This window comes from Trichoderma aggressivum (assembly GCF_033847375.1).
Source record: "Trichoderma aggressivum f. europaeum strain CBS 100526 chromosome Unknown scaffold_007, whole genome shotgun sequence".
Lineage (NCBI taxonomy): Eukaryota > Fungi > Ascomycota > Sordariomycetes > Hypocreales > Hypocreaceae > Trichoderma > Trichoderma aggressivum.
In genome coordinates, this window is record NW_026946373.1 from 526451 (window position 1) to 552510 (window position 26060).

At 50.3% G+C, this 26060-nt stretch overlaps 11 protein-coding genes across 11 annotated transcripts; 6 read left to right on the forward strand and 5 right to left on the reverse strand.

The window, feature by feature from the left end:
* Positions 1–25: 25 nt before the first annotated feature.
* On the forward strand, positions 26–562 carry Triagg1_2718 (uncharacterized protein; the record flags this gene model as incomplete). Its single annotated transcript, XM_062896930.1, has 1 exon — positions 26–562. One exon carries the CDS (start codon positions 26–28, stop codon positions 560–562), a length of 537 nt encoding a protein of 178 aa, XP_062758335.1.
* A 280-nt stretch (positions 563–842) lies between these two features.
* Triagg1_2719 (uncharacterized protein) lies at positions 843–1499 on the reverse strand (the record flags this gene model as incomplete). The annotated part of the gene is made up of 1 exon (XM_062896932.1): positions 843–1499. The coding sequence occupies one exon, from the start codon at positions 1497–1499 to the stop codon at positions 843–845; it is 657 nt and encodes a 218-aa protein (XP_062758336.1).
* Positions 1500–2442: 943 nt separating this feature from the next.
* Triagg1_2720 (uncharacterized protein) lies at positions 2443–4652 on the forward strand (the record flags this gene model as incomplete). The annotated part of the gene is made up of 6 exons (XM_062896933.1): positions 2443–2479; positions 2583–2726; positions 2854–3365; positions 3426–4071; positions 4140–4335; positions 4397–4652. 6 exons carry the CDS (start codon positions 2443–2445, stop codon positions 4650–4652), a joined length of 1791 nt encoding a protein of 596 aa, XP_062758337.1.
* Positions 4653–5382: 730 nt separating this feature from the next.
* Positions 5383–6165, forward strand: Triagg1_2721 (uncharacterized protein; the record flags this gene model as incomplete). Its single annotated transcript, XM_062896934.1, has 1 exon — positions 5383–6165. The coding sequence occupies one exon, from the start codon at positions 5383–5385 to the stop codon at positions 6163–6165; it is 783 nt and encodes a 260-aa protein (XP_062758338.1).
* Positions 6166–6321: 156 nt separating this feature from the next.
* On the reverse strand, positions 6322–8193 carry Triagg1_2722 (uncharacterized protein; the record flags this gene model as incomplete). The annotated part of the gene is made up of 1 exon (XM_062896935.1): positions 6322–8193. The coding sequence occupies one exon, from the start codon at positions 8191–8193 to the stop codon at positions 6322–6324; it is 1872 nt and encodes a 623-aa protein (XP_062758339.1).
* Positions 8194–8835: 642 nt separating this feature from the next.
* On the reverse strand, positions 8836–9798 carry Triagg1_2723 (uncharacterized protein; the record flags this gene model as incomplete). The annotated part of the gene is made up of 4 exons (XM_062896936.1): positions 8836–8862; positions 8927–9065; positions 9170–9612; positions 9682–9798. The coding sequence occupies 4 exons, from the start codon at positions 9796–9798 to the stop codon at positions 8836–8838; spliced, it is 726 nt and encodes a 241-aa protein (XP_062758340.1).
* Positions 9799–10210: 412 nt separating this feature from the next.
* Positions 10211–11714, forward strand: Triagg1_2724 (uncharacterized protein; the record flags this gene model as incomplete). The annotated part of the gene is made up of 2 exons (XM_062896937.1): positions 10211–10591; positions 10665–11714. The coding sequence occupies 2 exons, from the start codon at positions 10211–10213 to the stop codon at positions 11712–11714; spliced, it is 1431 nt and encodes a 476-aa protein (XP_062758341.1).
* A 62-nt stretch (positions 11715–11776) lies between these two features.
* On the reverse strand, positions 11777–13950 carry Triagg1_2725 (transcriptional regulator family: Fungal Specific TF; the record flags this gene model as incomplete). Its single annotated transcript, XM_062896938.1, has 3 exons — positions 11777–12731; positions 12793–13825; positions 13887–13950. 3 exons carry the CDS (start codon positions 13948–13950, stop codon positions 11777–11779), a joined length of 2052 nt encoding a protein of 683 aa, XP_062758342.1.
* Positions 13951–14445: 495 nt separating this feature from the next.
* Triagg1_2726 (CAZyme family GH76) lies at positions 14446–16023 on the reverse strand (the record flags this gene model as incomplete). The annotated part of the gene is made up of 4 exons (XM_062896939.1): positions 14446–15027; positions 15093–15337; positions 15400–15885; positions 15945–16023. The coding sequence occupies 4 exons, from the start codon at positions 16021–16023 to the stop codon at positions 14446–14448; spliced, it is 1392 nt and encodes a 463-aa protein (XP_062758343.1).
* A 5581-nt stretch (positions 16024–21604) lies between these two features.
* Triagg1_2727 (uncharacterized protein) lies at positions 21605–22769 on the forward strand (the record flags this gene model as incomplete). The annotated part of the gene is made up of 4 exons (XM_062896940.1): positions 21605–21916; positions 21971–22092; positions 22147–22324; positions 22380–22769. The coding sequence occupies 4 exons, from the start codon at positions 21605–21607 to the stop codon at positions 22767–22769; spliced, it is 1002 nt and encodes a 333-aa protein (XP_062758344.1).
* A 2843-nt stretch (positions 22770–25612) lies between these two features.
* Triagg1_2728 (uncharacterized protein) lies at positions 25613–26056 on the forward strand (the record flags this gene model as incomplete). The annotated part of the gene is made up of 1 exon (XM_062896941.1): positions 25613–26056. The coding sequence occupies one exon, from the start codon at positions 25613–25615 to the stop codon at positions 26054–26056; it is 444 nt and encodes a 147-aa protein (XP_062758345.1).
* Between the last annotated feature and the right edge of the window lie 4 nt (positions 26057–26060).

A 26060-nucleotide genomic window follows, 5' to 3' on the forward strand; every position in this document is an offset into this window, starting at 1 on the left:
CACACTCAACGTACTACCACCCAAAATGGCACCAATCTCACTCTCCATCCGCAAAGCCACTTCGGCAGATCTTGCACCAGTCCTCGCACTCGTGCGTTCCGCATATCGCGGTGAATCCAGCCGCGCAGGGTGGACAACCGAAGCAGAGCTCGTCGATGATCAACGAATCGACGAAGAGGGACTCTTAGCAAAGATCAATGAGCCATCCGGAGCAGTCCTTGTTGCCCAGGACGAAGCCGGCGACATCTTGGCATGCTGCGAGGTTCTGAAGCAGAGCAACACTGTGGGATACTTTGGCCTTTTCGCCGTAAATCCGCTACGCCAAGCCGGAGGAATCGGGCGCACTGTTCTCACGGCGGCAGAAGAATATGCCAAGCAGACGTGGGGTTTGACGGAGATGGAGATGACTGTCATTTGGACGCGCGAGGAGTTGATTCAGTATTATGTTCGCCGAGGATATACGCTGACGGAGAAGACGAAGCCGTTTCCTTATGCTCAGCTGGTTGGCGGCAAGGCGCTGAGAGACGATTTGTATTTTTCCGTCTTGATAAAGGCTCTTTGAGAAGTGCGTGAACTCACCGGCGCTTTGGTATTATATTTGGGATGCTGAGTTAAGCATGGAGTCGGATGATTTGTAGATGGCGCCTGATTTTAAAGCATGAGCATGAATTGATGATATCTGATGAACTGTCTTGAGTAAAGTTGCGTGCAAGTGGCATTGCGATCATGGTGTGGATGTGAGTGCCCGTGCCAGCTCGATATATCACAACAAAAGAGTACTCTCTCATTATATGAACCTGAGTCAACGTTGGTTCGATGATACAGTATGCCGGCTCAGATCTTTAGTATGAACCACCAACATGCGGCGCCTCGCAACGTGGAGGCAACCTCCCATCGTTTGGAAGATAATCGAGATACATGACGGCCCTTGTTTCCACCCACTCCCTCAGATCAACGCCTTTCTGGCCTGCATCAATCGTGTGTCCATTCACACTAAGATATGAGCCTCGGTTAGGAAGACTATCATTGAATTCGACCTTCTTGGGCCTCCAGGCCTTGACAGAGACGCCATCCTCCTCGGACCCAGATTTGGCACCACCTGACGCAACTGCCTCGGGCAGACTGACATCGACAGCTTCCCCTTCGCCGTAAAAGATGAAGCATCTCACCGCACACGTTTTGCAATAGAGGAAGTGGAGCGTCTCATTGTTACACACGTAGTCGCCTAGACTCTTTAGAGGATCCAGGGGCGATAGGAGCAAGAAGTCGTCGAAAGCAGATGCGGGACGGACATGGAGAAACCCCGATTTATGGCAAATGGTGCAATTGCACCTGTAAACGCGCTGGACTCCTCGAGATGGCGGCGGTTCTGAGTTGAGAAGCGTCGCGGGAGGGAGAGTCAGATAGACAATGTAGCGGATTTCTCCGCAATGGCACGAGCCGGTGTAGGGTAGCCGTTGAGAGTCGGCAGAGTCTTGATCCTGCGATTGATGGCTCATGATGACTTTTAGTTGATGTGGATAATGTCCGTGTGCTTCGGATATCGAAAGGAGTTGGATAGATATATCATGAGTTGTTTGGTTGGCTAAAAGCAGAGGATTCTTGAGGCCGTGAGTCAATTCACGAGTTCAGCTGAGCTTCTCTGGTTGCACCGTTAATAAATCCAGCTGCCTAGCCACAACAGGCTCGGGGATCATCAACTGCTCCGGCAACTCGTGGTACCCCACCAAAGACGGGAATTGTGTCCATCTTGATGGCCAGAAACGTCAATCTCATCTCTCGTCAGGTCGAAGCCAGAAACAACAACTACATTCCTCTTGAGAGGCGAGATTTGGACAGTCATCAATGCCTGACGATTTCTCAACAGCGATCGGAAAGTAACAGGGCCGCATCTCCAATTTGTACCCACAGCCTGATTCGTGACCGATCATACTGTATAACGGCCGTTTGTCCAATTGCCCCGTTTAGGCTTAGATCTTCTCCGCAGCTTGGCTCACCTCCAAGGAAACCATCGCCGGCGATTACTAAAAGAAACGGTCACGCCCAAGACCGATTTTTGGCCGAATCTGGATGCTCTCGCCGGATCTCGCTTTGCTTCTCTCCATACTCTTCTCCAGCTCGCGTCCTTCCTCGTCGCATATCGGCATAACGTCAGCTGTTCAAGTCATCTCATCAGGCCACAGCTATACCGGACGATTTCCCGTGTGGCGACCGGCTGGGCTTCTGGAACTTGATGCCTGCGGTCAAGCACCCGTGCGTCCAGTGCAAAGGTCCGCTCTCAACTCACCCCAACATGCCCCTTTATTCGTATTTTGATAGCTGACTCGAGCGTTACCGATAGAGAAGCACGTCAAATGTGAGATTGATCCTTCCGTTCGTTTTTCTGTGGCCTTGGCAATTGGGCCATGACATCTTTGCATGAGATCCGTCTGCGCTTCTTACATGTACGAAGAGGACATGCTGCTTCTCTCGGACCGGAGTAGCAGTGGACATCTCATACATGGAAAGCTAATGAGCCGTACTCCATGAAACTTTCAAAGCGGCATTGCTGACATGATGCTGCCGTTGGCAACCCATTGTAGGTGACGAGGAGCGCCCCAAGTGTCGTCGGTGTCAGTCAAAACTCTTGCCATGCACACGCCCAACTAAGAAGACCGTCTTCCGCCATGGGTCCGCCGCCAGTTTTTCCAAAGAGCAGAAATGGGTCAACAGCGAGGTGAAGCACTGTATGTAGACTAGGATCATAACGGCCTTTCCCCCCTCGAGGCCAAGACTTGGCCATCTCACTGCCTTGCCAAACTGGTATCGAGTGACCCTTGATGATTTGGTCGCTGACTGTAAATGGAACAATAGTTCGCTTCCATTCCCAGGGAGGTGGCCCCGCGATAAGTCAAGAGAGTCCTGATTCGCATAGGGAATCCGAATCGTGGAACGCGGTTACTCCCGGCGCGACCAATCAGCCTCCATATCATGTTACCTCAAGCGGTGGCCCCTCAGTTGACTCGCCTTCAAATCATTCGCCTCACCCGAGCCAGCAATCCGAAGATAAGACCCCTGATGCCGCGCCATTTCGGCCCCTTGATGGGTATGATGACCGGCCGCCTACTCAGTATAGGAGCACATCCCTCGGCCCCCAGGTTCGGCCTCGTGGGCAAGGGGACGTTGATCATTACTCCTCCGCGGGGCACTCTACAGCAACATACCCCGCTGACGATGGTTCTGCCTCGTATGCTTTATTGTATGACCGTCATGTACCGAGCGTGATATCATCACAAGAAGATGAGACCTTTCGAAGACGGTTTCCCCTAGAAGACACACGGGAGGCTTGTCTTTTTCGATATTTTGTCGAAGAAATTGCACACTGGGTAAGTTCTTGGACGTGATATGAAGCATGACGACCTTGTTGTGTTGACCTCCATGGATAGTTTGACTTGTGTGACGAAGACCGCCATTTTCAGCTTGCTGTTCCTCGACTTGCCCACCACCATCCACACCTCCTCAACGCGATATTCGCAGTTGCCGCGCGCCATCTCAGCCGTCTTCCCCAGTACCGGACCCCCGCCGGTATTCTCTATCACGGACAGATTATTCCCAAGCTCAGCGAGCATGATGCAGTGGAGTACATGCTCAAATGCATCCCCGCGCTCCGACATTTTCACGATATTGATGACGATGATTATCGAGATAGCATCATTGCAACAGCTGTCATCCTCCGCCAGTTGGAAGAAATCGACGAAGAGGAAGAGGACGCTTCAGCAAATGACAATAGCAATGGCCAAAGCGACGACCGCCATTTCCAATCCGGAAAGCAGGTCAATTTCCTTCCTATCATCAATGCTGTCTTGAGAAGCTCCGCGTCGCAGGCATTATTTGGCCGAAGAAGTCTTATCCAAGCCGCGTACTGGATGGCTCTTCGACAGGAAATCTATCACTCCTTTACTCGGAAACAACCACCGCAGTTGTTCCCTTCGCCTGATTTATGGCATAGCGCTTCCAAAGCAAACAAGACGGTAATGCATACTGTCCAAGTGGCCAAGTGGCGCTGGGAAGACGGATCTGAACGCGAATGGCGTAAGTTGGATGATCTGTTGGGCTTCGGTGTGTGTCTGCGAGAGAGGACTGACCAAACACCTTTTTAGTGAGGCTCATGGACCAGCAAAACTACCTCGAATACGAGATTCTGGTCAACTTCCGCCCCATCTTCAAGAGGACGGCGGATAAGACCAAGGGGGAGATTTTCCCTACCGTCTGGTACGGATCCAACCTCGAGGTCACCAGTATCCAGCAGAGCATCATGGCAAAGTCGGTGCTGGTCGCCGAGAATCCCTTTCTCAAGTACGTTTCACACATATTTCCCTTCTCTTTACGCGACCGGTACTAATCTCTGCTTCTTTAGGGCGCCGTCAGCATCGCGGGCGAGCTGGAGAAGGGCCGAGAACGACGTTCGTCTGCTGTTGCTGGAGCTCTGCGGTATCGCTCTCTGCCATCCCGCCTCGCCTCCAGCGCTGTTGAATGCTGCCATTGGTATTCAGCTGTATGGAGACTTTTTCACGGACCGATACGAACGTCAAGCGCTGCGGGGAGTAGTTGAAAAGTATCGAGATGCGCGAGCCTGGCCGGTCCAGAAGCTGTTGGAGATGTTCAAGGAGTGATTGATTTCGTTCAACTGGGTGTTTGATCTCGAGCTGGCGAATGGAATCGGCGTCTTCTATAGAGGCGGGGTTTTGGGTTGTATCGGCAGTGGTATTTCTATTCGCGGCCTCGGTGCTGTTGGAGTCTAGCAAGCGTTTTCGACTTTGATATTTCGAGATGTGATGATGAAGAGAAGATGAATTGATGTTGCATTGAAATGGTGCATCTGGTCGTCTTGAGGCTGCAGCGCTACAAGGGCGCTGTAATGGCAAGCTGGAGCCTGTAGGTGCACGCTTTTGCCTACTGGAGGTGCTGGATTCCACGATCACAGCGCGTCTTGGCGGCCCCCTACGCTAACAGGATGCGCTATCAGCCGTCCATCGCCGTGCACCTCTGCTGCATCGACTCTACACTTCCAATGTCCAGAGCGTCACGATAAACTGCCCGTTCATGGAATTCGATAAAAGACCGCAGCGCATCAAACAATCCCATATTTATCGTGGATTCCCTTCTGAATTGCTATATACCATTCCAAATACACTTTGCGACTCTGTGTTCGGCATCATTCAGAGTGCTTCATTAGAGCAATAACCGTGCCGTGCACAGTTGTGCTGATCAGCCGCAGCCATATTCACGGCGATTCGTACAGTATTGGCTCCTCATCAGTATTGGCTCCTCATCCCCAGTTCATATCCATGGATGGATGATGATATTTGCTAACAGATGACTTTATAAGAAAAATCAGCGAAAATGTCAACCCGAAGAACAACTAGAGCTGCCGTAGCCAAAGCTGCCGCCGAAGCTTCATCATCACCAGCCATACCTACGGCTTCATCCAACAACCCCCTCGTTATTAGATCCAAGACCAAGTCCAAGATCACCGAATCATCAGCATCCCCAAACACCATCCCCATCAGATCAAAGCCCAAAATAAGCCTTACTTCATCAGCATCAACATCATCTACCACACAAATTCTCAGTTTCCCATCCGCCTCCCATTTCGACGCCTGGCTCCTCGACGCCGGCACCTCGACACCCTCCGGCATCTGGCTACGATTCAGTAAGAGATCAATCATCGCAAAAGTCCCTTCCATCAGCTACCCCGATGCCGTCGACACCTCTCTCTGTCACGGCTGGATCGACGGTCAGCGCAAACGCCTCGACGAACACTTCTACCTGCAGCGCTTTACGCCTCGCCGGTCCCGAAGCCTATGGTCTCGCCGCAACGTTCAGCGCGTCGAAATGTTGACGGCCGAGGGCCGGATGAGGCCTGCAGGCATCGCTGTTGTAGATGCCGCAAAGGGGGATGGGCGCTGGGATAAGGCTTACTCGGGGCCAGCGACAATGGAGGTTCCCGAGGATTTGGAGGCGGCGCTGGCAGAGAACGAAGAGGTAAAGGTGATTTTCCAGGGGCTGAGCAAGTCGCAAAGGTATTCGTTCCTGTGGCACATTCATGCAGCCAAGAGGAGTGAGACGAGGCAGCGGAGGATTCGAGAATTTGTCGATCTCTTGGCCAGGGGAAAGACGTTTTAGGGCACAATGCAGAATCAAGTATCATGATATACCAATATGCTGATGTGTATTATCGGAGAGATTGATCATTATAATCATCTATAGAGAACGCCCAAATACCGTAAAAGTAATCCAGATAATTCACTGAATACCGCCAAAATTATCCATGCGCCAAAATCATTCGTCATCAGACTCATCCGATTCTTCAGCAATACCGTCGATGAGGTCGTCGTCCGATCTCTCTTCATCGTCATCGTCATCCTCGTCATCATCATCCTCACTGTACTCTTCTGGATTTGAACTCTCGTCGTCCTCTGCTTTTCTTTTGCGTGACGAAGGATGCCTTTGTGGCACGAGATTAAGCCGACTGGCTAGACTCAACTGCCTTACATCTGTAACTTCCTCCTCCTCCTCCTCCTCTTCATCATCATCTTCATCATCTTTTTGGCCTCTAGTATTGCGCTTTATTCCATTTGTAGCCCCCTTTCTGTCTTTCTTGCTGCCGGACACGTCCTCGTCTATTCCCTTGACTTCAACGTCTTTGCCATCATCGTCGTCTTCTTCATCGCTGTCCGCAATCGCCGCACGCCTGCGACTTCTCCCGGTGCTGTTGGGTTTGCTCTCGCCTTCATCCTCCGTGTCTGACGTTACGACTCGCGCCGGGCGGGTCGTGCGAGCTCGTTTCGCCCCTGGTCCTTCAGATGGATCCTCGTCATCCGAATCCGCTACAATTCGTCGCTTTCGCGAGTTCTGCGCATCCGATGGGGAGTCTCTGAGACCATTCGGCTCTGGCTCTGGTTCTGGGCTGGAAAAGACGGGAACGATTTCTCCCACCTCGTTCTCATCTACGGTGGAGTCGTCATCATCGCCATATACTTCATCTCCAGACAAGTCATCATCATCACTATTGTCTTCGCTATCATTGTCAATGATTTCGGAGTCATCGATTCCCTCGCTCTCATATTCGTCAGGTTCAGATTGGGAGTCAGAGTCATAGTCTGTTGATAAATCAGAGAGTTGTCCGATATAAATGCCGCGTTCGTAACTCTCCTGCCACTTTGCCCTTGCTTTATCAAATCTTTTCAAGGCACCTTTATCATCGAACGAGAGCATTGGGAGGACCCAGACATCGCGAGTAGGAAGCAAAGGATGGGGCACATCTCTTAGCATTGGGGTGGGGACGTTTTTACGAACAAAGTCGTCGTAGTCGTCTGCATTTGGCCAACATCGTTTGGTCCAGAGATAGTCGTTGCCCCTGTCCCTGATAGCGGTAGTATATGTATAAACGAAATCCGAGCCACACCAGTTCATCACATAGGGGGCCATCGGGTTGGTAGCCGGGCGGAGAAGGAATAGGCGCTTGAGATTACGGAACGCCTCCATGGCGTGGTTGAAGTATTCATCGGTGGTGTTATCCGTGTCATCTTCGTCAAAGGCGCTCTCGTGAAATGCAAGCTGCAACACATTTTCCGCGAAGCCGTCGAAATGGTATGCGCTGTCTTCCAATCTCTCATCAGGAGCCCGTGGACTGATGTGCCCACGTTCGTATCCGTCGACTTGAACAACATCTCGATCCCGGTTGAAATTGACCATTCCGTAGCCGTTTCTCGCAGGATTCTGAACCTTGAGAGTGTGAGGCAGAATCTTGCGAGCAACCTCTCGAGCCTCTCGGTTGACGGCCACGAGGGCGCGCGTCTGCTTGGTTACGCGGGCCAGATCTTTGCCGGGCCGAACGTGCCAATCCCGAAACAGACGCTGGATTTGGTCGCCGTACTCGTTTTCTGTAAACACGCCGGGCATCTTTCGAGGGATGGCATGAACTTCGAACGGAAGAACGCGAGGCCGCTCTGCCTCTACCAGGCCAAGCTCCCAGATCTTGAGGCGCAGCTCCGGAGGCAGTTCCGCAAACTTGGGGAAAACGCGTCCCGCGTAGGGGTTCTCGTCCCAAGGATCCGTGCCATTGTAGAATTCGTATTCGACGGCCGAGTCGTAGCTATCGTCTTCGGTTTCTTCTGCGTATCGGAGCAGAAGCTCCGAGTCTTCATACATCGTGAAGGCGTAACGGAAGCCAATCGACCTCTTGCGGAAGAGAAGAAGAAGGGAATGGAATTGCCGTTTCTGGGAGAGACGGGTCGTATATGAAGGGAGAATTGGCGCTCGATATTAGTCGGTACCAAGCAGGTGATAGTAATATTAATGTAAACTCGATGGCCCGTCACTTTGGCCTTTTGCACTGGACAACTTTCTTGGGCTGTGACGTGCTGATAAGATAAAAGCGCCGCGCTATCACGTGCTTCCGCTCAGCGCGCCAAAGTGACTGCCAGCTGTAGCGCTACTTGGCCATGAGCGAGGGAGATGTAGGTGCGCACGTGTCCTCACATGTTTTCTGGTGTGAAAGAGAGTAGAAGGACATTCAAATAAAGGGAAGCGTTAAGGGTTTGCGTACTTGTACACGCGGCCGCATCATGGCCCTCCCGCCAGATTCGATGTACTCCGTATCTGGGTACCTACCTAGTAGGTACAAATGAAGCTTTAATCTCATCAAACTATTTCCACATCTGCCCGTCTAAAAGAGGTTGGTTGGTATTCATTATTATTTATTCATCACTTGTTTTCCATAAAGTCCAATCACGATTTTATATATAACAATCACAATTGCTGCTCTGAGCTTCTGGAGGCTCTATACCATGTTCAGCGTGCCATCCACCCGCCATCGACCTGCTTCTTAGTTAGCCAACATTGCTTCGGTCATACAACCATCAGTTTCCATGCCTCAACGCACCACAATCGTTTCTCCAGACACGTAGGAGCTTGCGTCAGAAGCCAGGAATACGGCTGGTCCCTTGAAATCCTCCGGCTTCCCCCAGTGCCCCATGGGGATGCGTGTCACGATGGACTGGTAATATGTCTGATCCGGGTTGCTGCGAGTGTCTGTGTTCATATCCGTGGCAATATATCTGACATTTTTCTCTCATAAGCCGGCCTAATGCATCAGCGAAAGATAAGATCTTCACTCGCAACATACCCTGGTGCAATTGCGTTGACGCGAATCTTGTGCTGTGCCCACTCGTTGCTAAGAGCTTTTGTAAGTTGGCCCACTGCCCCCTTGCTGGAGGAATACGCAGCCATTCTCACGCCGCCCTGGAATGTGGATAGACTGGCAATGTTGATAAGCCGGCCGTCGATCTTGTTATCGATCCAGTATCTGCCCATGTCGCGGCACAGAATAAAGGGGCCGTTGAAGTTGACCTCCATGACCTCGTCCAGCACCTCCTGTGAAGTCTCAGTTGCGGGATATCGTCGCATGATCCCGGCATTGTTGATGAGGATGTCGATATGATGTGCCTCAGTCACAGAGGCAATCAGGCCATGTACATTGCTTCGGTCGCTCAGATCTGCCACCACAATGTGGCATTTGCGTCCCAGAGCTTCGATGCTCTGCTTTGTAACACCCTCCTCTGTACTTCGCTTTTGACGTCCTCACGCTTAGCTAAAGACATGGTTACATTGCGTTTGGAAATGCGTAGATCGACTTACCTGGACAAGAACAATATCTGCACCGGCCTCAGCAAGCCCTGTGGCGATAGCTTGGCCAATACCGCGAGTGCCTCCGGTTACTAGAGCAGTCTTGCCAGCCAGAGAAAACAGCTCCATGATTGGCCAGCAATTATTTCTCCAGTACAATTACAAGCGGTGTAAATGAGTCAATAGGAAACAGGTCAAATTACTTATTCGGGTCTTTGTTTCTGCGCGAAATGTTCAATATTTTCAACAGCAATATTCAGAGTAGAGATTGAGCCCTGAGTTTGTCTGCACTAAATGCTTCACCAGAGCCCGCTATGTTCGGCGTTTCGGCGATGCGACTTCAGACGGCCTTCTCCTCATTCCTGCTTCGGCCCGACGATTACATGTATACATCTTTGGGCATCAAAACACAATGATTTCAATTTTCATTTCATGAGAGCAAAGGTATTTAGTAAAGAAAAAAAACCATTCAGTGCAATTTTATCGCCGTTTCCCATTTCTGATAACATCCACGACCCATAGGAAAAGACCAATAGCAAGTATGGCTCCCGACCAGGAAGATGCTGCTTTCGGCATTCAGCCCCAAATATCCTCTGAGCCGTCCGTTCGAGAACAAAAAACTCAAGTCATCATTATCGGAGGCGGGCTGAGTGGTTTACAGGCTGCTCATGATCTTCAAGCAGCTGGCATCTCCTGTCTCATTCTCGAAGCGCGCGATAGGGTTGGTGGTAAGCTGTGGTCTGTACCTCTGGGCCCTGAGAAAGGATATGTCGAACTTGGAGGTGCCTGGACCAATGATGTGAATCAGCCCATGGTAACTGCATTGGTGAAAAAGTTTGGGCTGGAGATGGTCACCCAGAACATAATTGGCGACTGCATCCTGGAGGATCTTGGAGGGTTTCGCTATGGAAGTGATCCACCGGTAGGTTCAACACCTGCAATTTTCTCTCCAGAAAGGTACAAACAAAGACTGATTATAACATTTGATGAGCTAGCTCTCTGAAGAGGACAGGGCAATATTTGCTGAGATAAGAAGTCGCGTCGAGGCTCTATGTCATACCGTCAAGCCTACAGAACTTGGCCAATCTCTAACCAAGCATGGATACATGAACATGGATGGCTTTGCAGTTTCCATGGGTGCCAGCGATATTGTACGTCGTCTAGTCAATATTTGGACTGCCGCAATGTTGGGCGTCGAGTCGGACCAAGTCAGCGTCGTCTTCTTTATGCACTACTGTCAAGCGGGAGGCGGCCTCATCCAAATGCGATCAGACGATAGAGGCGGTGGTCAGAGTATGCGCTTTCGACACGGAACGCAGTCGCTGTGTTATGGGCTGCGGAATGGGCTCAGGCCGGAGACAGTCATATGCTCAACCCCTGTGCAAACAATCGAGCAGGATATTGGCAGCGGATGCCTGGTCATTGCTCGGGACGGAAGACGTTTTCGCGCCGGGCACATCATTTCCACGGTTCCAAGCGTCTTCTTGAGTCAAATAAATATCTCACCGCCGCTATCAGCAGATAAATATTGGCTTAGCACTCATAGCAAGCTTGGGTTTTACGCAAAGGTGTTCCTCGTCTACTCAGAGCCCTGGTGGCGTAAACTCGATCTCTGCGGCCTGGCACAAGGTCTCAGTGGACCAGTGGCTCTGACACGGGATGCCTCGAGCGATGAAGATGGCCTATTTGCATTGATATGCTTTGTTGTGGGTCAAAGAGGTGCAGAGTGGGCACAGAAGGATGCCTCGGATCGCTTGAATCAAGTGATAACCCATGTCGATCGCATCTATGGAGCAGATATTCCACGGCCTCTGGAGACGCGAGAGCAAATTTGGAACAATGAGGAGTTTTCACAGGGAGCGCCTTGTCCTGTGGTGCCTGCTTCCTGCTTGGGGAGTCTCAGTCAAGATCAATGGCGGCCGGAGGGCTACATTCATTTCGCCGGGACAGAGACGAGCACCGTCTGGAAGGGATATATGGAGGGAGCTCTAGTTTCTGGTCGTAGAGCTGCGGGAGAGGTTATTGATAGGCTGTCTACGAATTAAGCGGCGCAGTAGATGACAATTCTGCAGTTTGTCATGTGTTGTGTCGAATTCGCTACATGCGTTCAAGGTATACTCCTTGGAGGGTCCGGCTGCTGCAGATCAAGACCGCCCAAAGAGTCTCGCCAATAAAGAGACTGCCATTCTGAAGAACTCTCCTCCCATCTGTTAGGCTGGATATGGACATCTCCTGGCTGCTCCTCTTCGAATGACAAAAAATTGATCCACTCTCTTTCCTCTGTTAAAATTTCATGTTCCGCAGCGTTCTGTTTACTCGCGGTTTGGTTTGCGATCAATTGGTGCCCTTCATTTGCTGAGTTCCGCTCCAAGAGATTTCCAATACTCGGCAACACTTCTTGTGTTGTCGTCCTAGTATCATCTGTTCTTGGGCCAAATTGAAACAGACGCCACACTGAGGCTGCCATCAGCCAGTGTTGAGAGAGGCGTTGCAGTATCTGCAAGCCTGAAGCGTACTTATCTTGGGCCTGTAGCGAAATGATGGGATTATCACTTCGTAGTTGAGCCTGAACTTGGACAAGAGCGGTGAATAGTGCACTGGGAGCACAGAACCAACACTTTTGTAGAGCCGAACGCTTATCCAGCTCTTCGAAGATGAAGAGAATTTTAGAAGCTGCCTCTATGCATATCCGATCATTATCTAGCAGATCCATCGAAGGTATATCATCTGTAGAAGGAAGCCGTAGGCGGTGGACTTGGATCAAGGCGGTTTCGTACGTGAGGAATAGCATTGACTTGTACACGCTCGTTGGCTGGCCACGGTCGCGTAGCGCAGAGGGTAGATTAAGGAGCCACTCGGCAAGCTTGGCATCCAAAGCTTGGAGAGAGGCGCTCCAGTTATTGGGTGATTTCTGGGTTTTGAGGGAAAAGTGAGCCCTGAGGAGAAGGGATATGTCTGCGCAGAGCTTTGCGTGATGAATACAAAAGCTTACTTCGTCCTCGCCAGTAGAGGCATCGAAATCTTCTACTCCGAGAGGTGGTGTATCGCAGTCATCTAGATTGCTGAACCAAAACTGTCAGCTTGCCCAGTTAGGGGGAAAGATGAGTGATAGTCCAAACATACATGTTCTGCGGCCGACCGTAACATAGAGACACGAGCACATCAAATTGGACTAGACACCACCAGATCTTCCTCCAAGTTCTCTTGTCTCGTTCCAGCATCTTGCTTGGGCCAACGTCTCGGTGCATCCCCAAGCCAAGAGCAATACGTGTTGCGGCTCCGATCCACCACCAGGCATTTGTGCCAACATCATCGCCACCATCGGAGAACCAGGTCAAGAGCAGGGCTGCTTGCACCATGTGCATCCGGTCTTCCTCGTATCGCCCATCGAACAGCGCTTTTGCCCGACGAAAAAAAGCACTTTTCAGTTCTTGAGTGTTGTCAAGCGTAGACGTAGCATGGCTTCCTGCTAGACATATGACATGAAACAGGAGTAGTGGTGGTGCTGAAGTGGGATTTATATACTGAGTGAGGAACTCTTTTTGATCAATGATTGGGAAGATGCCATGAATATGTTGAAAATAGGCCCCTATCAGGATATCGGAAACACTCCTGGGTGGAAGAACAAACGCATCTTTGGGAATCAGGTTGGGCGCCGGGACGCCTTGCAATCCAGGTATGCGTGGTGCGTAGCTATTCGAAGAAGGATAGTGGTGAACACGCTGGTTTGTCGACTGCTGGCGAACAAGATAACCGAGAGTAGATAGATCGCTCCCAATATAGGTAAGGCGTGTTTGTATCGGCTTCTCTTGGAGGTCCTGACTGAAGAACTCCACTAAATTCTGTCTTGCATACTCTGCATCCGCCGTTCTATGGGAGACTGAGACTTCAGGTTGAGAAGACCCTTCATCATGTTCGTGGGCAATAGGTTCCGTAGGTCCCGGCTCCGATGATACTACTCGTCGTTGAGTCGAAGTTTGAATGGCCAATCTCTCTTCTCCCGTCGTAGAAGACTGGCCGGACACTCGAGCTCGGCGCTTTCGTCTATCTGGAACAACGCAATGAACCTTGGCTAGCCTGCAGTTCCGACAGGGGAATCCGTTAATAGCACCATCACACTTGACCTTGCGCGCATGGCAATCTCCGCAGGCTCTCTCTGCAAAGACTTTTGTAAGCGCAACTCCTGATGACAGCAACTACCAAATGTGGAAGCTCACTTATAGATCTGGTGATACGGAGTGTTGTGCTGACGCCGGGGTCACAGTCGGAGCTGTTCGGCATAACTTGTATGATCGAGATTGATGCACTCGGCCTCTTGAACAGGGCTTATGCTTGTATATGCCCAGCTTTGCTAAGTGACAGAGCTGACCTTGCATGAACTGCCTTTCACGTCCAAGTCCGTGTATGTTGAGGTGTAGCTTCGATCTTCAGGTTGCAAATCTGGCCGAAAAGCCGAAGGGCCGAAACCTGGAACCTGACACTTACGTAAGGATTGTGAAGACACTAATAGTCTCGAGCAATAGCCATAGATGGAAGGATAGTGTAAGATTGCATGCTATAATAAGAATAGAAACTATACAAGAAATACATTATAGAAGTCTATTTGAAAGTCTGGGGTGTGAACAAGCCAAAAATGAAATCCCGGTGATGGGGTGTAAATAGCTTCATGTTCCTAGCGCTCTACTTTGCCCACCAGTAATTCCGTGAACGCCCTGCCGCCCAATCCAATGTTGAAGTTTTGTCAAATCATCCCGTTTCCGACATAGCAATTCAGATTTAGTCAACCCAACATATCCAAATGAAGCCGGCCGTTGCGCTGCCCAGTAACAAGAGTGTCACAATAACAGCCCCAGCCTTGTCCCCCGCACCAATTGGCTTCAGCTCAACCTCTCCATTGTCTGCCCCAGTTCCTGCATTCGGGTTTCCTTTAGAAATACCTCCCGATGAATTGGTTACTGGAGGATTCGCTTCGTTGATTAACAGACTCGACACTGCTGCCAGGACATTCATGGCTTCGCCGGCGCCGCTGGTATGATCGACGGCCGGGTCGATGAATTTCCCAGAACTCCAGTAGAAGCCGCATCGTCGGCCTGAATCGCCTCCGGTGCATTGCTTGACAGCAGCTTCTGTCGATTTTCGTAAAACAGGAAGGATCTTGTTCTTCGTATGCGGGGCGACTTGGGTCACCACAGATAGCCAGCGATGGATGTAGCCTTTGAACGAGAGCATGTCTGTGCTGCATGCACCTTGGCGCGGCTCGCAAGCAGCCTCATATGCAATTCCGTCCGGAAAGAATCTTGCTAACAGAGAGTCGAGGAGTTTATCTACGCGATACTTCCAGACATCTGAGCCATTGGTCTAGAGTACCAGTCAGTTCATCTGAATCAGGGTTGTAGGCAGATCATGGCAATGCTTATACATACATAGTTGTACATAAAGGCAGCTCCATGGGTCAGAACAGCTGCGTTGTAGGAGAATGTGGCGCGATTTATATCGGTGCAGTTCTTTTCGACATGGCCGCCGTCATAGACGAGCCAGTTTTCGTGGTCGATGTATCCCACTCCCCATAGCCAGTTCCAAGTATCCTCGGCGCGCTTGGCGTACGTATCGTTTCGAGTGTATCGAGCAAGTCGGGCCCCGATATTGAAGAAGCATCCGTTGGCAATTGCTGTAAGGATAGTCACCACGTTAGCAATACAGAGCCTTTAATCATAGGATATCTTGCCCTACTGTTCTTGTAATTGTAACCAGCATTTGAGAAAGGGATTTGCCATCTCAATCCACCATTGCAGGTCTCATCATGGCGGCTAGGATCCGCTTGAGTGTTCCAAACCGCTTGGGCCAGAGCAAGCCACTGGGGTTTATCTGCTGGGGGATTCGGGAATTTGTTCTCCGCCGCCAGCATCGCGGACATGCCCCAGAAGCCTTGGTCGTCATTCCCGAGAGATGCCGTATGGTTCAAGGGCATATAGTTTTCGTGGTCGCCTACTTGGTGAAGCATGCCCTCCATGACGACTGAATTGTAGCTTGTATCGCCCGTGAGATGCCAATAATCGACATATGTGCCCATCATAGCACCTCCTTCCCACCAGTAATAATCTCCTTTGTTCTCAGTCGGTGGACCAGGCAAAATACCAGGAATCTGCCCCGTCTTGTTCCCTTCGTACTGTAGCATTAAATCGTACGCAAGCCCACGGGCCGTGTCTCGAATGTTATCTGCCGGGAGAGATTAATCAGGGAAATGAACCATCGTTCAGTTTTCGCCAGTGAATTACCTGCATTGTCAATGCGATAAGCAGCCTCTGTTGTCGCACATAGGATACTCGTCGCAATGATTACAAATGACAAAAACATGGTTGAAACGATTGGCGATAATGGATGCTGAGGGGAAGCAGGCAAACGCGAAGGCCCAAAGGCCTCGGATTGGGGAGGATTGTTTTAATAACGGATACAAAGACAAAGAAATAGCATTAAAGGTTGAACGAATGACGTGGAAGGAAACAAAGGCTAAGCGACGGTATATTCAACGTCCTACCAGCAGACGAAGAAAGCACAACCAACCTGAGATGCACGAGGCGCCCAAGTGAGATGTGAGGTGTTGATGATTTATTGACCTCTCAGAGACAGAACAGACTAGAAAACTACAGCCCAGAAACATGCGTGCGGAATATGCGCCCCATGATCTTATAACAGCCCAATGGAAACGGAAGACTGTGCGACTCTGAGTCTGTGGGTTTGCGCGGTGGCGCTTGGGCATCTTGGCTCACTAGCAATCAGTATAAGCAATGACATCGAGGAAAGTCATGGTAAATCTTGGCTGCGGCTGAGCAACTCTCCTCCTCTTGGCAAAGTTTGAAGATCGGGCGGCCGCTGGATGGCCCGCGACACTTGGCAAACAAACGTGATCCATGGAAGCGACTTCAAGAATTAACCATCGACGACAGAATAGTGAAAGCGGCAGTTATATGACTGCATTTATGATTTCCGTAACAGACAAAGACAAAGCTCCGATAAGAGGAACGGATCTTGTGATGGTGACGTTTGGGCAGAGGCTGGCCCCTGCTTAGGCGGACCAGCCAACGGATAGCGACAGGACAAATCCCGCCCGGCAAATGGAAACAAGTTTTCAGATCCGTAATCTCAAACAGCAAATAAAACAGCGGGACGCGTCATCCAACGGATGCGTTGGCTTTGATTGGCCTTGGAGGCGCAGCATCGACACAACTGAAACCCTCTCGCGGCTTGGCTGTGATGACTAGCGGCAGTCTAGCTTTTAAGGTTCTTTCTGAGCTTAAAGCAGATCCGGTGATCCGGGATTTTGCAGGCGATTCGGCAGCTTGGGGCACGGCAAGGTGGTCAGGTGGGAATTTGAGCTATATAAGTACTCCGTAGATAGATTCCAGTCCATCCAAAAGCGGCGGATGCTACTGGAAGGGGATAAATTGCATGTACGAGTAAGACGGGTTGGATGGACTTGGCGCTGCAATGCCACCGTGTAACATTACTCGTCTGCTTTTGGGCCATGCGGAGCACTGACGATGCGACAAAGATGCTAGTACGGATCATGATTAATATACGAGTAATTAAATGCTTGCAGCTAGTCTCTTAATATTCGAACTGGGCAACTTCAGGAGTCTGGATTCCATTATACACGGACTCTTGATGTCTCACTTTATGGCTGAGGCACTTACATTGTCTCCCTTTACAACCACGCGTTCGAAACTGGGTCTGTGGCGAAGCTGATTCATACTTTCCCATCGTCAGCACTTATCTGCGAGCATCGATTTTGAGTTCAGAAAGAGCTGAGATTGTGAAGAATGCTACAAGTTAGTGTTCAAGCCTCGTCTCCGATAACACGAGGAAGCCACTTACCCTACAAGTTTTTTTTATTCCGTGGGCTTGGTTTTAGACTCTCTTATGGAGTATATCTGTATTTACCTTTGAAGAATTCACCATTGGACGCGAGTCAATACTTTTTATTCAATTGGTTCTGCGTGATTGAAGGAGGCAGCAGGAGAGAAACGAAAAAGAAGCTATCCTGACTCAATGTTATTGCCGGCGGCAGAGTTCACTTCCTTATGTAGTTCATATAACAATAGAGAGGTCATCAAAATGGAACCTTATAGCCCATATTTATGGAAATTGGAGATAATTATGGTCTTCAGCATATCCTTGGCTGCTAGCTATGCTAGAGGGTAAATATATAGCTGTTATACTTGTTCATATTCATTTGCCATTTACAACACTAGACTCAACGGCTTTAATTCTAGTTGTAAAAGCTTTATCACTCTCAAAATGGGTCATCATATCAGGATACAAAATCCCCCCTTTTCTACGATTCGTATGACCAAGGGAAACTCCAGTAGACTCTAATGCTATCCACAGGTACTGTCTCTTAACGGCCACTGAAGAAAATAAAAGTAAAACGCATTGCCGGATTACCTGTTTGGACATTGGTAAATATCCATTGTTGGTCTTATCTTTGTACAAAAGCCGTAAGACATCCGGTTCTGACAACGAGGTGCGAATGGAAAAATTAAATTGTCATCAACAAACCTTTCAACACTGCAACATTACCGATTCTCTTTTCTTTTCGAGACAAGTATAAAACTGGTTTCCACTGCAGTGTCAGAAGCTCACGCGTCAGTCGTGTCGATTGGTAAATGTAGTCATTTGAATTCAAAAGGGGTTGATCATACCTTACACGGCAGTCTACAGTGTTTTGCAATGGAAAGAGAGCGTTGCAATAGATAAGAGATGTCACAAAATGACTCTTCAAGACGGATACTACGGCGTTAGGTGTGATGAATACAAATAGCATCTCTTCATCCGAGTGGAGTTGTAACGGTTATAGTCTAGTACCTAGAATAGGACCGTTTATGTTCATTCTTGGGTTTCAATGTCTGCCTAAAGTGGAAAATTTGGTCCGGCCATTAGCACCATGTGCCCACACATGTGATTGATATCAAAGTTTGGTATTCATTCCAAGATTTCGTCGCTGTCCGAGCTCCCCGAAAGCTCCACCTCGCGATTCAAAGCTGCCACTGTCGCGGCGCTACCTCGTATTGTGAGGGCATGCGTGACATGCATGCCATGACATTTTGATGAAGAAATGGTGTAGAATTCATTCATCCGGGCTAGGCGGGATGCGATTCTCTTGCATTTGTAAGTTTAATACCAGCTATCCTTTGCCTAAAACAAACATGGCCTTGAAACATTAATCAATAATTACACATACTTCATCATTCCTCATGTCTCCATTCGATAGCGTGACTCTTTTGGCTAGATTCTATCCTTAGCTCTGATGATTACCAGCCGTACTAAGGCTATTCAAGTGTGCAAGATGTCTTCGTATGGCCGAGGTTGAGGTAGTGTTACATTGCAGGTGGCACACGCGGGCCACAAAGTACGGAGTACATACACATACGAGGATGGCGCATACTGGGCATGGGGAAACCTGGCGCCTACAGAAGTGACCTCATCAGGCATTTTCTTTACGACGAATGGTATGTGTCGAGAGTAGAATAGCGACAAATTAACGGAACCTCGAAGAAGGTGTACTGTACTTGTATCTTACACCCAACCCTAGCACTACAACCTAGTAATATGCATGGATGGGCTGGATAGCCCACCGAAAGACTAAGCACACCTTGATACATTTTAATTTTGTACTCGTATGCAAATAGCGGCGACCTATACCTAGGGATCGAAAGATGAGGTATAATATAGAACCGTCCCTTTGCGGCGAGGAGTGGACTTGACACCTGTACGAGTATGCCGTCGGGTATTATTGCTTGCGCCATTGTCCTGGAATTCGGACCCCTGGTCTCTGCACTCCAGAAAATACTACCATAAGCTTAATGGACTCCGCATCAAGCCACAAAGACGTGAGCTCTGGCCGCGCCGCAGGCCAAGTCAAAGGGCCATTTGGTCAGCGGCCATCAGCCTTCAAATGCCGAATCCCATTCTGCTCTGCTCTGGTCATCCCGCATAAAGTCGACCAATAGTCCTGCAGGCGGCAAGCAAAATAAGCTTGGTATCGAATCTGATTCGCGGGGAAAATGGCAAAATTCAAAATGCCCGGTCACAATACCCCCTTGCCGCCCCATCAAGTTAATATACCGAGATGTCGCACTAGCTAATAGGTCCGACTCCAACCCCTAGCAGCGCATCAAGGCAGGATTGCTGTCTCTGGGGCAGAAACCCACAGAGGGACAGTCATTAATCAGGTTTCCTAGACGATTTCTCCAAATAACCGTTGAGAGTTGGCATCAAAGCGTACATACGTGAAGCTACGCGCGAGCCCGAAGCAGCAGAGCCCATTCCAAAGATAGGCGACCGATCATCCCCGTTCCGCATGCCATGCCGGGTGTGGGGTGTAAAGGAATAGTCGGCGATAATCCGCGAACACTGCAACCCAGGCCAGTAGGGCGATCATATCTGCCAAAGAGGCAAATGGATACGGGAATGCCGATCATCCCCGGCAATGTGCTTGGCAACTGAGATGAAAGGGCAGTGAGCCATGTGCCATGGCAGCAGGTAGAGTGTGTAAATGTCACTCGTGTCCAAGCCTGCTTTGATGCGTATATACATGGAACAAGCTGATAAAATCGAATGTTCTTTCCGCTCTGTCAGGCGAGGAGAAGGCATCTACGGGAACGGAATCGAGAATGGCCAAGTGCCCCCGACTACCTCGCACCTAGTATCGAATAAACTAAAGCTAAAGTGTACTACTGACAGTTCCTGACATGGATCAAGAGAAGCTTCAATGCCTGCTGGCAGACCATCGATCTAATTGGATGAAAGAAGCGTATACCCTAGCCAAGTACGGGGTATCCTATACGACTCTATTCACACAGCATCCGTATGCGGTTTCATCACCCTTGCGTTGACAACATGTTCAACTGATAAGCCATCCTACTCTGACCCAATCTAAAACCGACTTGTTTCCAATCAGTCCCTGCAACTGTCATTCTGGGACGCAGTGGTAAGCCATTGCCCGTGGGGGGGATGGTTGGTTGACGATGGAGATACGCCTCCCGGGATAAAGCTGTCAAGAAAGGCAAGCCACCTCCGCACACTCCGTCCTTTGTGCGCTTCCCAATGCATACCCCAGACTTTACAGAGACGCCACCCTCTTTGGCACTTTAACCCCCTGGTTCCTCCGCGATCAACGAGCGAGCCGCCTCCACAAAAAGCCCCCTAGCGAGGCAGACGAACGGCCATATCACGAATCAAGTCTACGCCAACCCACGCGGCAATGCTGGAGATCGGTTGCATCGCGGCCATCTTGGCCTGCAGTAACCTCGCGCCTTGACCCCGCTGTCGGTTTTGTTTCTCGGCCTTCTCGCTTTTGTTTCCATCTTTATCTAGTGGGCACTGCAGAGAGCAGCCAATGCCTCTCCTGCCCACACCAGCATTTCGGCCCATTGTTCGGCGGGCCACTCATCAGATGATGGTGCGGTGGGTGAAGAAGCCAAGCATCCTCCTTCATTTCAACTCCAGGGTTGCATTTTAGACTCTCTAGGCTCGGACCGATTCCGGATCTGCGTAGCAAATGTTGAACAGCTTGGCTGTCCCCGATGAAGCTGTCCAGGAACGGGGATAGCTTGACCGATTAGACGACAGGGAAGATTGGTCGCCAGCGGCGAGTAGACTTTCCCTCTTTGGATGTCCAATGAACTTGTTTTGAAACATGTCAGCGTGGGAAGCAAGGATGTCGAGTGTGTGAGCATGACAATTGAATGGATCGGAGATAGTATAGGGAACAAGGGGGCCAGGGTGGGGGAGGGCTTAAAGAATAGTATCGACTGATATATAAACCATCCCAAACCCCCAGCCTTGAAGTTGTTGTTCACCAGGTCATCAAGTCGTCTTCCAGCCCTCGACAGAACTCCTCTTCAAGTCACTCACGAGCAATCTTCCAACCATCACCATGACTCTTAAGCACTCCGCTCTCGTTGCCCTGGCTGCTGCCATGGGCGCCCAGGCTCAGGTCTTCACTGTCAACTGCTCTCCTTTGACTCAGTTCCGAGGTGACCCTATTGTGTCTCCTGGTGTTCTGTCTTCTCACGTCCACGCCGTCGTCGGTGGCACTGCTTTCTCCCTCAGCACCACCCCTGCTCAGGCACGAGCTGCCACAGCCACCACCTGTGACAAGATCCTCGACAACAGCAACTACTGGCAGCCCCAGCTTTACCACCAGCGACACGATGGCCAGTTTGAGCTTGTCACTTTCCAGGGCACTGTAAGTAGTTGAGCAATATTCAATTTCATCTTCTTGAGCTAACACGAGCGGAAGGCTGCCTACTACATCGCTCGTGCTTGCGACTATGTTGCTGGCCGACAGAACTGCAACGGAGCTCCTCTCCCCATTGCTCCTCCCGCTGGCCTCAAGATGCTTGTTGGTGACTTGAACCGACGGTATGTAAACCAAAGACTCGATTCGCCAGGCTTCCTGTTCTAACATCAGATCAGCACCTTCAACTCCTCCAGCTTCGAGGACCGTGCCATCCAGCACGTCTGCCTTGACACTCAGCCTGTGCCCGACACCAACGGCTTCCCTACCCGCCAGTGCCAGCGCATCCGCTCTGAGACCTTCTTCCAGTCCTGCTGGGACGGAGTCAACTTGGACAGTGCCAACCACAAGGACCACGTATGTCTCCTCATCATAGATGACTGCGCGATGCTTCTGCTAACAAGCTATATAGGTTGCCTTCCCTGCTATTGGTGACTACAACACTGGTGTGTGCCCGCAGTCGCACCCCAAGGCCATCCTCTCTGTCTTCTACGAGTTCTTCTACGACACTGGCTCAATCAAGGACTTCAACCGATTCGTCTACGCCACTGGTGATGCCACCGGCTACAGCCTGCACGCCGATTACTTCCAGGGCTGGAAGGACCAGAACGCTCTCAACAACGCCATCGCCACCTGCACTGGCCCCAACGGTGTCCTTGACCGTGGCTGCAGCTTGAACGTCGGACCCAACGGAACTCCTGGCACTTCTGCCCCCCAGAAGCTCCAGACTCCCGCTCCTACTGAGAACATTGGCCTCAACGGTCCTCTTGCCGCTCTCCCCGGCAACAACCCCATCCACTAAATTTCTCAACGAACGGATGACGACTGGAAGAAAACTCTCGGTGTATGAAATGAAATGGCAACGTGCAACGCCGGAACCGAGAACTCAGTCGCGCATTTGATGCAGACAGTGGCTAGAAACTGGGCTATCAACTTGGAGGAAAGACAGACTGAATGAATGATGACAAAATGGGAACTCGTACGAGGCTATGGCAATGGCTCTTTGTAACTACCTACATTGCCATTAGTTCTTTTCCGAGAGGTTGGATTTTTACCATGCACATAGTTAGCGTTTACTACATAGGCAATGACGAATGATGTATATATGCATGAATGTCCTGTGCACTTGAGTCGGATTTCCAATGGCTGAGTTGTGAGATTAGCCATTGCCCTCGTATATAAGATAAAGAAATGGAAGCCAATTTCGCAGACTATGCCTTTGGGTAATAACAGTCTTTTAACACTAACGCGAAGGAGACATGCGCTGTGAAACAGTTACGATAAAGGGGGTCACCTGTGCGAGTAATGCAAAGGGAGAAACGGGCCACAGTATACGAGTAGAAGAAGGGATAACATCGTTCAACGGAAGCACCTCCAAGCGGTGAACGGTGAGTGAATACGAATTGTAAAAAGGGGGTTACATCGCGCCCTTTTCTGTGCTGGTACATGTCCTTCATTTGTCTCCGTGCATATTTGCTCTGTCTTTTGCTTGATACACCACTCAGCCACCGATGAATACGAACTTTGCAAAGAGAGCAAGCAAAAAAGAAAAAGAAATAAGCCGTTCCTTTGCGCTCTGGACGAACGGGGAATCGAACCCCGGACCTTTCCCAATGTGAAGCTGAACCGCCGAATTAATTGGACTGGCCATGCTAAGGGAAAATTATACCACTAAACCATCCGCCCATTTGAGGCGCTCTGATCGGCTTGACCGTCGCCGAGGATATTCTCATGATGAAGAATGGCGAAGGAGATTGATTGTGAAGAGTCAGTGGCAATGAGGCTTGGCTGTGGACCGGAAGGGTTGAAAACCCCAGTAGGATAAGAATTTTGGCAATAAATTGTCATGTGAATCTTGGCCGCTGTAGTTCCTTGTAGGGTAACATCTTCCTTTGATTTCCAGCCTTCATGACGGCTCGAGGAGAATTCAGTGGGTGGTTGGTGAGACATGCAACAATAATCGGCTTCGCTAGTCTTGGAATTTGAACTCTTATTAGACTCCGTACTGTACAAAGATTATTCAGTTGACTTTAGGCTGTTGTGATTGTCACGCTTGTGGCTAATGTTCACCGTCCTTGCCGGATTAAAATCTGCGAGTACACAAGCTCTCTGTGCTCCGTTCTCTCCGTAATATACACTCGTATCCTGTCTGTACTCCTGTTATTCATCATGCCAGCTGACCTCGGGTTTCGTCCTCTTTAGGGCAACACGATCATGCGGGGGAGGCCGGCATTAAGGTGACCGGGGCCGTTTTGGCGTCGGCCGAGCCTACGTATCAATCCCAGCTAACACGGGCTTCTCTGTTAAGCACTTTACAAAACGAGAATAGCCGTATTGAATTCCTGGCACAAGTGTCTGAGCACAGAATACGGTCGGTAATCCGTATTACCGACATGACGAATACGTTTGCCGCACTGCGCCCACCGGCATTTTACTGTAGATTATCAGATAGCTGGGAGTCTGTTCTGCTCGCCTTTGAGCTGCTCATTGTCCGAGGAATGTATGCTGCGAGAAAAGACGCGTGAGTCGGCAGCTTGGCTTCTCGGTTGACGCGTCTCGTGCCGATCGGGCTGTAAGAAAGCATACTTATAACCTTGGTGGCCCGACTTTCCATTTCTTCCGACAGGGGTAGGTATGTCCATAAGGTTGCTTAACGACAACCGCCAACAGCACTGACATGTCTGGTCCATCGTTGGTTCGCGACCGCTAGAATTGCTACTACTACTTACTACTCAAGGGAGTTGTTGAGCAACATGAATCGCCAAGATCCAAGCCTCAACTGAATATGGAGTGGCATTTCGTAATAGCATTGATCTTCTGCGGAAGTAAGGGGTGGCGCTGCCAAATGCGGCAACCGTTTTCTGCTTGTTTGACCCTATTCCTGGAATACGAGCGGCGGCAGATGCATCCCGGCCGGGATCCAACCCCACAAGCTTAACGCACATCATGGGATGGCCAAAGGGCTTGGGCTGTGTAGACCACGGTTGAAGATCTGGCAACGTTGCAGTTCGGCATAGGCAATGCAAATGCCTGATTTGTAGTGTAAGACATTGGAGAGATATTACATCACTGAGTTGTGTAATATGTCTCTTGTCTACGTTATGTTGTGTCATGTACGGAGTACTGAGACCTGGGATCGGCCCATCGCCGCCGGAGATGTGGGATGACCCCCTGCATGCCATGCTCAATGACGATGGCCAACTGTGCTGCATTGCCACCGCAACATTGGCAGACAGCCTTACCGGCAGGCCTCCATTCACGACGATACGAGATGATGCAAGGGTACCAAGTCGTCGTTACAAGCCGTGACCGCTTCTAGTAAGCTGTTCGGGTGATCGCATCCGATGCAGAACTCTCCCGACATCCCTGGAACAGGGCAAAAGCCAGGTTTTCAGGTTCCAGAAGGTATTCAGACTGTACCAACACGAGAATGTCTTCTCCACTCGGGCTGGTTCCCTACCTAATTCTAAAGAATGGGACGATGGATGGCTGAAATAAGTATATAAGAGAGAGACCATACCCATTGTCCATCTTTCTGGTCCATCTTCCATCTCATCCACCTCGTCCATCTCATCCTTTGCTTCCAGCAGCTATCAAGACTTGACTTGAAACCAGTCCTCATACAGACACGTACAATCCGTCACCATGCAGATCACCAAGACTCTGGTCGCTACCCTCTTTGCCGCTTCTACCGCCTTTGCGGCTCCCACGCCCGCGGACAAGTCCATGATGGCCGCCGTTCCCGAGTGGACATTCACCAACTTGAAGCGAGTGTGCAACGCCGGCAACACCTCCTGCACCTGGACCTTTGGCGTTGACACCCATCTCGCCACCGCCACCTCATGCACATACACTGTCAAGGCCACTGCCAACGCTTCTCAGGCCAGCGGCGGCCCTGTTACTTGCGGCCCTTACACCATCACATCCAGCTGGAGCGGACAGTTTGGCCCTAACAACGGCTTTACCACCTTTGCTGTCACCGACTTCTCCAAGAAGCTCATCACCTGGCCTGCTTACACCGATGTCCAAGTTCAGGCCGGCAAGGTTGTTTCGCCCAACCAGAGCTACGCCCCGGCCAACCTGCCATAAATGA